The 12,553-nt window shown below is 32.8% G+C and overlaps 1 protein-coding gene across 1 annotated transcript in view; it reads left to right on the forward strand.

Annotated features, from left to right (window-relative positions):
* The window catches only part of LOC129221141 (diuretic hormone receptor-like), a gene marked incomplete at its 5' end in the record, with an annotated part of 111,166 nt that overhangs the window by 45,000 nt on the left and 53,613 nt on the right, over positions 1-12,553 (forward strand). The window contains one exon of the mRNA XM_054855590.1: positions 9,728-9,878. Within this exon, the coding sequence (XP_054711565.1) occupies positions 9,728-9,878 (151 nt within the window). The remainder of the gene's footprint in view (positions 1-9,727; positions 9,879-12,553) is intronic.

Below are 12,553 nucleotides of genomic sequence, written 5' to 3' on the forward strand. Positions count from 1 at the left end.
TGTCAAGAAATTATAAGTAAATACATGATAAAATCCTATACCCGCTTTTCCCGATCCACTTTGCCCAAAAGCACGTTTTTTATTTCAGTAATTATGATCTTAAATTAATAATTTAAAAAAAACCGGAATGCCCATCGTTGTTTGTAGGTGGGCGGTGTCAGAAAAACGTAATATTATTCACAATTTAAAAAAAAGCTGGTCTTCGATTAATCACAAGTTTAAAAACTTCATTTTTTCAAGAAATGGGTCATTTTTTTGTTTTAAACCTGGTTGCGCCATGCCGCTTCATAGCTACTTTACTGGGACTGATTAAAATTCGTGGTTGTTCGGGTAAACCCGACATACGTATGCATCGTCGCTGACACACCATGCGGAGGCATACGAAAGCCTACCCGCTTTGCGCCACCGTCCCCTAAACGTTTAAAGTTTTACACTAATGAAATACAATCCTCTTTTTAGGACTAATGTTAAAAATAAGAAGAAACATTTTAATTCTTACTGGAGTTTATGTAAAAAAACCCAAAGGATTAGAAATTGTCTATTATAGGAAAAATTGTCGCTCAACAGCGGCAATAGTGTCACGCTCACTGAAAAAAAAAAAAAAAAAAAGCAAACGTCTTACGTAATGCTGCTCTTCAACTGACTTATTCTCTAGTAGGAGAGACTGGGGAGCTTTGACCACATGGGAGGTTTGGAGGTTTGATCGACCCCATCATTTTCATACTTGAACACATTTTTAACTGATGAGCACCGGAGGGCACCGTGATCTTAAGTAAAATCAAAAGCTGTTTCTATTTTTTTTAGCTAATTTGAGGTGCAATTAAGAAGAAATTGCATATGTGATAGCTTTTTCACGCAAAAAAGTAAAATTTTTCATTGCAAGTTCATTTATACTGTGCGATTTGCCATTCACTTTTACATAAGTAAGTTGCATTATTTATATACTCTGATTAATTTGCTAAAAGCTTGTATACTTGCTTTCAAAATTCAAAAATATTTTAATATGTTTTTTATTATATTTTCTAAAATGGCTACTAAGGGTGGTTTGACCTACTTCAGTTACGGGAGGTTTGACCAAGGTCAAACCTTCCCGCTCAGTTTCTTTTGATGGTGCAACATTTTTAAAACAATGTACTTTATTTTATTTGTTTTAAGTAAGGATGTGTTTAGTTCAAAACTTTATTTTATTTCTTTTAAGTAAGATTGTGTTTAGTTCAAACGAAATAAATGTTATTCTTAACTTGAAATTAAGTCACTTTACATACTATAGATTTTAGTTATTTGAAACGCTTCCTGTTTGTCGATTATTCTGATCAAGCTAAACACAACTGACATTTGCTTTTCCACTTTGCTTAATGTACTTATTAAGATATTCAATCCATACAGGCTCTTAGTAATCCAATTCACAACTCGTAACACCTGAACAGCTACTCCCATTTGCCAAAGCAGGGCCTAGAAAAGTCAAAGGAGGCAGAAAACGCATCATATCTAGAAGTTTGTCAAACACCCCTGTCAAAGTCGAGATAGAAAAAGTACATAACATTAAAAAGAATAAGAGAATATTTTAAAATATTTTAAAAAAGCAAACAGTAAAACGAAGATTGCACTTGTGTTTAAGCAGTGAGTAGAAATGTCATTAATTGAATTTATGATTTTTCTTTTGATATAATTGTTGTTCGTATCATATAATAGTAGTAAATCCGACATATTAACATTTCAGTATTGTTTTTATAAATTATAATCTCTGTTGGTCAAACTTCCCTTATGGTGGGTCAAACCTCCGTCAAGTGAGAAGGTTTGACCCAGTTTGACACTCTTGAAAATTCGCCAATTAAAAAAAATAATTTTCAATTTAAATAAAAAACAACAGTGTAAAAAGTTGCTCAGATATATTTCCTTTTGAAAAAAGTGAACTACGAGTTTTTCTTATGGAAACAATTTTTTTAAAAATACCTTTGTAAAAGGTGGGTGGGTTCCCCTATTGCAGTTTGTACAGTACATTTTATGATGTTATGTTCATTTACTTGTTTTTTGCAGTTCAAAGCAATTGTGTGTGGTAAAAGTTTCAAAAAAAAAAAATCTAAATTTTGAAATTTAATAACGGACCACTGCAGACTATATTGTTTATACTTCATCAAGTTACTAATATAAGGAAACGTTTTCTAGTATTGTGGAGTGGTAAGGAGGAATATTAAAGTTATCAATTAAATGGAGATAATTTTACATTTTTTTTAAAAAATTTTTGCCAGTATTGTCAACGGTGAGGCATATATTGAGAGAAAGTGTTTTTTTTTAAGAATTTTCAAAGTCAGGTGAACAGGTTGACTTGCACAGAACATAAAAAAAACTTTTATGCCAAAATTTTTTAAAATTTTTAATCGCAAAAAAAAAAAAAAAAAAAAAAAAAAAAAACTCTTTTTGAAGAAAAACAACTTTTCCGTAAAAAAATTGTCATGATGTTTCTGTCGCTGGTTTTATGTAATATTCAGCATTTTTTTCAATTAAAATGATATTTTTTGAATCTCAATGAATTAAATAAATTTGATGACTCGGTATATTAAGTTATTAAATAAAAATGAATACTTATGTTGTTTTGAAAAAAAAATACATTTATAAATATAGATCAGTTAAATCAAAAAAATCTTTTTAGGGTTTCATTCTAACAAATTTTACAAACTAACAATACTTTCGACCAGTAAAGTAGCCAAAATTCTTAAAAACTTCATCATATAATTTCCAAAATAAATAAAAATTGTTTGTAATTCAATAATAGCCCCTGTCGATTTGCAGATTATTCAATCTGTCAATTCCGCAGCTTTTACGTAGAATTTTCTTGAACATAAATTAGAGGATCATTATTTTCATAATTACAGTTTGAATTCGATGGAAAATAAACGAGCGCGATGATTATTTTTCAATCCCCCAACCTTGCCATCCGCAATTGTATAGTGGCAAACACTTGAGCCGAAAATTCAATTTCCTTTTCGTCTTTTAAGATGAAAAATTTTCTGTACTGAAGTAAAACTCATTACACAAACCATCGAAGAATACGATTTATATGGAAAACTTGTGCATTTCGATTCCTTATTTCATTTTTGTGAAAGTAATTTCGTTTACAATTTTTGTTCATTTTCCGATAAAATGCACTTCCTTTTTATATATGAAGACGACCACTGATGTACATTGTTTGAACAGTTAAAAAATTCTGAAATTCAGAATATGATTTGAATTCTTGAACGATTTTTACTTCCTTTTACAAAAAGTAGGTATTGTATTTGTGAAAAAAATGTCACTCAAAAATCGCCCTTAATTTCCATTTTGCTCTCCCCGGAATGTATGTTGAGCTCTTTTTTTCGACCCGACCACACGTGGATATATGCCTAGGAACGTACAGACACCCGAAAGATCCATTTTGACGATCCTCGAGTTAATTACAACGAGTTTTCTCGAGACGTCCGTATGTACGTATGTATGTGCGTGTGTGCGTATGTGTATATATGTGTATGTACGTATGTACGTATGTATCTCGCATAACTCAAAAACGGTATGTCATAGAAAATTGAAATTGGTACGTAGACTCCTAGTAAGGTCTAGTTCTGCACCTTCCCTTTTGATTGCATTCGGATGTTTCTAAGTGGGCTTTTACACCTTTTTGGGCGGAAATTATTGTTAATTTCAATGCTTACTCAAGTGGTGGTTGTAATTTGGAGGACACTTGGCAATTTATCGCCAGTCTTTTGGTCGCCAAGTTTTGTCGCCAACTTGGCGACAAATTTGGTGATTTTTTTTAAAAGTCTGGTTTCAATGTGGCGATTGTTGGTGATATTTAAAGAGTTAACTACTGAATCACATTAAAATTGCCATTAATGGGAAAATAAATCTGTGTAAAGAGTTTTTTTTGCTTTGGTTCGCAAAAAATAGGGGTGAAAATATTTAGTGTTTCCTTGCTCACTCCAAGGCGCTATTATCATTAAATTTGCGTAAAAGGAAGTCATGTGATGCACACATCAGCTCGTTTTTCATATAATTTACTTACTAGCTGTAAATGTCCAGCTGAATCAAATAATTGCACTTATGCGTATAGCCTAATATGCACCCAACTACCTAGTATGTAAAAAATTATTCAAGATGTTTGCCCAGAACTTTAAACTCAGCTTCTACTATTCTTTCATCAGTAATCTCTCTCTATAGAGTAGTCCAAAACTTTGCATTACTGCTTTTTATTCAACTTTATATTAGTTAAGGTTTTGATAGTACTAAAGTCAAAATTTAAGGGGGGGGGGAGCCGGAGGGCCCCTGGCCCCTCTCAAAATAAATTAAAACACTCATTGTGATTGTGTGTGTAAGGATTTAATATTTTTTGACTTAAATTTCACCTCTCCCAATTTGTTTTTATATACGCACCTGGTTAAGGCTGAATACTTGTTATACACAGAGACTTTGAAGTTTTAAGAGTGATAAAAATCGGTAGAACATCATCCACGTTGCAGCACAGCTCAATTCTGCATCATGTTTTCACAAATTTTTTTGCGGAGTTTTGGAGTGTTTTGCTGAGAATCATGTGTGAAAACATAATATATCCACTTTCGGACAAGTATACACATGCGTATTTCAATTGACTTAGGCTATATTTTCTTCAGAAATTTTGTGCGTTAACACTTAAAAGCGTTTTGCAAAATCGAAAAATGTCCGTGTAATATAGAGTAATTAATATGAAATTCATTTTCTGTTAGGCTGATCTGGTCAGTTTCAGAACCAGCTGATCTTTCCTGCTGAGAAACAGTGAAATGAAAAACAAAATTCACTTTAAATTTTCTCTTTACCTGTATTTCTAAGACATAAGTGGAGAGGAATTTGAAATACAGCTCTCTGAGTTAATTTCACTATCATTCGGATAAAAATAAGCTTCTTTAATGTGCTATATGAAACTGTGTATAACACAATTTAGTGTACCTATTGAGGCACGAAATTTTGCACTGGGGAACATTTTCTGTAAGTCAGTTTCATAATGTAGTTATTCTACGTTTATAGGCTTAGATATTCATTTAAAAATGTCAAAAACTTTTTTAAAAAAATCAGGTTTAAATCAATAACAACAAAATTTTTGAAAAAATGTTTAAAGGAATGCGTTTAAGACCAGCATGCGTTTATTAAATGACATGCCAATCGATTTAGTTGAGTAGACGCAGGCTGAAATACACTGATTTTCAGGTAATTCTTTAGAATGTCGCTAGCTAACGAAGAGCAATCGGTTCGCAAAAGTTTCATGTGAGCATCCCCTTGTATTACTTGTAAACTTACTCATAGATCACTCCCAAGGTTACTAAATTACCAGCGTTAGTTCTAAAGCTGTTAAAAGTGTTTATTTGAGATACTTTCATGCCTATGTCACCTGAGAGAAATATTGCCGACGTTTAAAAACGTATACTAATATGCACAAAAGTAGACTCCCTCAGTTCAGGACGAATTTCTACTAGTCTATTCATGTTGTACCACAGATACTTTTTCTTTTCATAATAAGTTGTTTCAGCTCTAATACATCTTGATTTTTCTTTGACATTATTAGTGACTATTTTTACTAATAATAAAGCTAAAAGTCTTTATGTCTGTCTGTCAGGATCTCTGTGACGCACATACCACCTAGACCGATTGGCCGGTTTTCATGAAATTTAGCCCAGAATTGGTTTGTAGCATGGGGGTGTGCACCTTGAAGCGATTTTTCGAAAATTCGATGTTGTTCTTTTTCTATTCCAATTTTAAGAACATTTTCCCGAGCAAAATTATCATAAGATAGACGAGTAAATTACCAAGTTATCATAACGTGGAACCTTAACATAGGCAAGCCAATTGGCTAGAAATGCATCGTACATTATTTGTAAATATACAGGCGAACCAAAATACCTTTTAATTTTCTACTACGGGCAAAGCCGTGCGGGTGCCACTAGTCAAAAATAAGACAAGAAATAGCATCCTAAGTAATAAGACGATAGACGAGATGTCCAGCATAAAGGTGTGCACTTTTAATGTGAAACATATATCTCGCGATCATGATCATCGATTAAGAGCTCCAAAGGGGGGTAATAGAGCTTTGAGCCAATTATTTTCAGTTTCTGGTGGCAATCATTGATGGGATCTAAGGGAAATGAAACGCAGGAAAGTGAGCCATTAATTGTTGCTGTCTTTTACTACAGAGAAAAAAAAATAGGTTCTTCCATAAATATCAACGCTATAGTGCTGAAATTTCGCTAAGCACTTGTGTTATTATGTTTTATAAATTATACGAGTTTCTTATTGTTTTTCATATGATTAACTTTACTACAGAGGGCGTTATCTTTTACAAAACAACGTTTAACTAAAGATTTGCTTATTGTTGATCTAGATTTCTTTTGTTTTACAGAGTGGTTATAGCAAAACTTAAACTGTTTGGAACAATGTAATATTCGTGTTAATAAACGTACGTCGTTGTTATTTGGCAAACATTATATTTGCACCAAAAGACAAGGAAATGTGTAATAAAAATTCTTAGTTCGAGTTTTTATCACTGTTTTCACTTATTTATAATCATTGCCACGATTATCATTGCCAAGTCGACTCACCAAGGAACCACATCACGTGGAAAAGCTTTCAGCCAAACAGGATAAACGATTTAAAGGATCTGTCCATATTTCTGAGGAGTTGAAGGTGGGAGGAGGTTCTAATGGAAGTAGGTGTGATGAAAGAGGTGAAGAGGGAGGATGATAGTTTGGCATATACTTGGCGGGCAAACTAGATATCATATTTTTTTTAAGACTGAGGGGTTTTGGGCTTAAGATGTGAATGCCTTTCTTTTTGTGCGGAAAAGTTAAAGATTTTCTTGGCGGGAAATTTTTACAACAGGGTTGTTTTTTGATGAGATTTATTCTACAGGCGATAAATACGTTTCTCGTTTTTTGTCCTATGTTCCTTAGTTATTCATTTTATTTGTTTATTCATTTATCCTCACTTTTCCCCAAGGTGGTTTCAAGTAAATATATTTACGTCTTAAAAATTTACTTTTAAAATAAATATATTATTCAATGTTAGCATTCTGGATAACGCAGTAATGAACCTGCGACCAGCTCCCATTTTCTTCATTCAATTGAGAATTCTATTAAGTTAAACCAATAGTAAACTTTGTCCTACACTGTAAAAAAATTTCGAAACATTGCTGGTTATTTCCGTGGAACGTTTCGGGATTTCAGAGTTTTTCATCTATTTCCCCGCAAAATCAAGTATTTTGGAAAAAAGTTTCCTGAATTGCTAAAAGATGCACGAATGCAGACTTTTCACTGGTGTGAAAAAGTTTTTTCTACCAGTTTAAAGGTTGACAGAGCGTGTTTATTAAGTGTAGCGGCTGTAGTTTAATTACGGACCGTCAGGATTGACTAAGCTCCCAATGGGAGCAAAAAAGTCACTGGATAGCTGCAGTCTTTGCGGGGCAAGGGAAATGTTTGGTTCTTGCTTGCAACTATTCGCTTAGCTTTGGCCATGGTTGCGCTAATGCTTCTGAAGCTTTCTTGATAAACCAGGAAGGTTCTAATCAAATACATTAAAGCTATTCAATTTTTGTAGAAGGTTCACGACTTACTTTAACAGGGGAGATTTCCCAGTATTTCAGGAAGGTTACTCACTTTTATCGGAAAACGTTCCTGGTTTTTGTAAGATATGTTACTGGTTTAAATTGGACACATCAATTGCCCATTATTTTTCAGGAACGTTTCTGAATCGTTTTTACAGAGTAGTTTAGAAATTAATTTTATTACTATAAGAATCAAAAGTTGATATTATAAACTGATAAAATTTCTAACTCAACACTTTGGTGTAGGATGTAGCGAAAAACATTTTCAAAACTATCAGTAAGTTCAAAACTCCAATGTAGATGAAAAATCGCCATTTTTTCACAACTACACATATTTGTGACAAAATGATGATTTTTTTTCATACGAAATCTTGGATAATTGGGCTCTTCGTAGTTTTGTTCCAGTTTCTTGTTTTCTATATCAAGAAGTTTTATGACAAATGAAAAATAAACTTATTCTTTATTTACTGCTTTCTTTCATAAGGTTTACTGCTAAATTTCTGATAAAATACTGTTGGCGTATTTCTTATCTTTAACCAAGTAAACATAGAAATGTCATGTACATATATAACCAAAAAATATGTAAGTATTTTTAAACACATGTTTTGTAAAAATAAACCGGAAGAAATAATTTATTTCTGTAAGTTTAGATTGAGTTTTGGCTAAGTGGTTAAACTTCCTTAACAAAACTTGAATAAAGCTTTACTTTGATAAATAAAGCCAAAAAAGAATAATTTTTACATTTACAACTTAAAAACGTTCCAAAAAGAAGTTTCTTCTTGAAATGGTTTTAGTATTTAGGATGTAAGAAACTCTCTTTTGTTGAAAAGGAAGTTAGCATTAGATGCACTTTCATTTCACTCAATTCGCAAAGCTGCTTTCTGCGTTAAGAAGCGAAATATTCATGTAAATGGCGAACTAATCATGTTTCGAGCAAAAATATGTTTGCGAAAATTGAATGAAATGTCGGAAGTTTGGTGAGGCTTTTGAATAAAACGGGGCTTTTTTTCCTGTTTCTTTGACGTCTTACAAAGTGTTGCAGATCAAAAAAGTAGGTTTAAAGGCATTCTAAAGGAACTTGAAGAACTTTCTTTTAATTTCAGAGAGGAATTCCTTTTAAATCGTTTTGTTTCAAAGTCTGTAAAATAATGAATAGTTGGACTTTTAAAACTTTTTTTTAAAGAAATCTTTTGTGCAAATGAAATTTTATAGATGAAGTAGAGAGTTTTGTAAGGCAGAACTGACTTTCATTGAGTGCTTCTTCATAGAATAGCTCAAATACGTATTACTAAAACTCGTTATTTCAATAATAATTTAATTTTTTAATTAATCGCACACAAAAAGTAAATGAAATTTAGTTATATTAATGACTTGGTAAAAACAAGCACTGATTTTTTAGCCCACATTTTTATGCTAATTTTAAAAGTCCACTGTAGTTGATGTCGGAAATGCTTGTTTTCTGAAAATACTTGTCTGATGCTCAGCAATTAAATGTATTAAAATTAAAATTTAAAGCTAGAACTTTTTGAAGTTTTATATTCATATGATTATAATGTGAATTGGGAATTTTATAATTCGTTTAATTTTATTAATTTTAAATTAGTGGCATTTTAAAAAGCGTAGTATCACATGTTTGTGTATAGATAAATTATTTGCCCCGTGTACCTGCTACAAATATATTTTGTCTTAAAATCTGCTGAAATTTTTAAAAAATTTGTCTGATTTAACGAGTTTTGGGGAGTAACGGGAAGCATTTTTCACCCGATTTGCAGACGGATGTTTTACCACACGCAGGCAGTGAAACATCGACGAGAAGTTGGTATCGTCAAATTCACGATAAGTCTGACAATTTGTCACTTCGCTTAAATTTTCGGCAGTCTTTACGACTTTACAATCTTATATCTCAATAACGGGGGCACGAGGCACAATACTGTTTGGACAAATACTGTTTGTGTCAAAGAAATATCTCAATATACTTTTTTGGTTGCTACCAAATTCAACTTTTTTCATTATTACACTATTTGTGTGGTTCCCTGGTAGGTATTATCATTAATTTATAGTACTTCTGCGAAAAGTTATTCTTTGTATATATATATTTATGTATAATATGTACATTTACTATTTTTTCAGGTGGCTTGCTACCTTGTCATTCTTTTGACGTACTTGATGGGCACGAACTTCTTCTGGATGTTCGTGGAAGGACTGTATCTTTACATTCTGGTAGTGAAAACTTTCTCCGTCGAAACGGTCAAGATTCACACATATGCAGCTATTGGTTGGGGTAAGACAAGATTAGTGCTTCTTTCAGTTTGAAAGTGTAGCGTAGTAAAGAGCTGGTTAACAAACTGGTTGCTAAAATAATTTTCGACCTCTAAAAATTTTAGCTATGCATGGTTTTGAAGTCAAAAAGAAATGTAAGGTTTGTATAGAGTGGTGTGTGTATGAATGCGCAGTCCCTTTTTAAGAGGGCAGGAAACTATGGTGTGCTGCGTCTACTGATAAAAAGTCCGAAAAAAAAAAACCCCTGAAATTTTCGGAAAAAACGAAAAAAAAAACGGCTTTTTTCCGAGGTGGTTTATTTCCGATTCAGAAAAATTGAATTTTCCCAACTTTTCAGGAAGTTTTAATTGAAATTTTCAGCAAAAAGTGATAAAATTAGTAGCTCTCAAACTTAAATTCTGATGCTACTTCCTTCTCTCCCACCCACTTCTTGTATGTTAAAATAATGTGTAACTTAATGTGTGTAATAAAAGTTAAAATTTGCATATATAGATAAAAAAAATATTTATTAATTTTTGCCCAAAAAAAGAGATGTTTTCCACAAAATTGCCTCAATAATATCAATTATACACAGTAGATAATCGTTTTACGCAGGTTTATTTTACCCGGTTTCGATTATACGCGGTTTAATATTTGACTACTTTATTTTATTTTACGCGGATGAGTTTTGTTTTAACGCGGAGGGGTCAATGTAAACAGATCTACGTGTCTCTTCTTTCAAAATCCAAACTCTTAAAGATTTCAGATAACACATAATGAACTGCATTTTGACGTGCTAATAATCGAGCTTGGGCCATTGGGGACATTTTATGCGATTGGTTCCAGAGCCTTTTCCTTGAAGTGAAGTTGTTAAACTCACACAGTTCAGAACTCACTGGAAGAATAGCTTGTAGGAGTGACAAAGGAGGACAAAACCAACGAGGATACCGACATCGATGACACACAACCAAAAACGTTCTTACTGAAAATTTTCAGCCATTCCTAGACAATAGAAATGATCTTTCTGATTCGTTAGTGAAGGAAGATTATATCATGGAAATGATGCAAGTGATCATGGATGCGTTAATGCTCTGCAAAGAACTACAGAAAAAAATTCTTAATGACTAAGAAAAGACTATCATAGCCAGCTCCTTTTTATAAACAAAACACGAAATTAATTTATGTTTTCTTTATGCATGTTGTGCATAGAAATCGATATAAGTACACATTATTAGTCATCGCTAGATTGAAGGTTTTTTTTTTATCTACGGAACCTAACCCCTATTTTAACACTAATAATAAATATGAATTTACACGGTTTTGATTTACGCGGCGTTTCCATTGAACGTAACTCCCGGGTAAAACGAGGGTCTAGTATATTTATTTATTTATTAGACTGTCCTAGAAAAATGAAAGTCGGTTTTTCAAGTTGCACATCCTCTTATATTTTTCCTTTTAGATCAAAACAACTGTAAAAAAAGTTTCATATAGTTAAACATTTGGATTGGATATGTTTTTAATGCTTAACCCTTTACATGCTCCAAGAAAAATTAAGAAACCCTATTTTTATTCATAAAAAATCAAATTTTCCATTTTTTCCCAATTTTTCCAGAAAAAAAAAACGGTTTCTTTTCCACCACTTCAAAATTTCCGGAAATTTTACATCTCTAGCTGCGTCTGAGACGCATAAAAGTGGAAAACATGCATCGGTGGATGCATGTCACACCGTGTTCCTACGTATTCGCCGCAGTTTCTTTTTGCTGGATACCACTATTACTAAATTTGAACTTATTATATCTTTTTCACTACGTTACTGACTTTTACATTATTGGTTTTGTGGGTTTGATCATTGAAATAAACTTTTTATTTATTTTTCTTAATAACGACGATCTTCGAGAACTTTTGTATTAGACGTTGATGAATAGTTAAGTGCTTGTACCAAGGGCGTATCAAGCTCAACAAGGAAGGGGGACCAGGACCATGGGGAGCGCATATGGGAGGTCACTGACCTCCTAAAATTTTCCTTATTCAGCAAAACTATCATCATTCGGCAACAATTTGAAGTTCCATTCGACAAAATTTGGAGTTCCAGTCTGCAAATTGAGGGTTTTCGCCCTCCCAAAAAATTCATGTCGGAACTTCCCTGGGTGGGCCCATCATTTGAGCAATAAGAGGACTGGTCTATTTCCGATAAGATTTCGAAAGCAATGTAGTTCTAAAATGATAGCGGTATTAACCCAAATAAACACCAATAACTTTCCCTTTTCAACGGGCTTCCAAAGAAGATGTACAAAAATACATCTGTCACACAATTACTACATCCAAACTCATTGATAAATTTTGAAATTGAAGCAACTGTAAATTTAAAGTTTTTTCTTTTTCTTTCTTTTTCTTTGTTTTTGTTTTTAAAACAATATTTTTTACTTTAGAAATGTGGGGGGGGGGGGACAGCTGCCCTCCTTTTCCTGGATACACCTATGGCTTGTACCACGAAAAAAAAGAAAAAAAAATGCAAGGGGAGGCAAATTCATTACGTAAAGTACTAATCATCATCCCTCAAATCAATTTACAACACTACCTGGAACTAAACCCTTGATCGAAATATGACTGCCATTTTCCTTATCGCCCCCGACTTTTTGGAAATGCACCTATCCCTCTAATTTTTTCCCGTTTTAGAGTTTCATAGCCATCATCTTT

Source organism: Uloborus diversus, chromosome 1, assembly GCF_026930045.1.
Source record: "Uloborus diversus isolate 005 chromosome 1, Udiv.v.3.1, whole genome shotgun sequence".
Taxonomy (NCBI): domain Eukaryota; kingdom Metazoa; phylum Arthropoda; class Arachnida; order Araneae; family Uloboridae; genus Uloborus; species Uloborus diversus.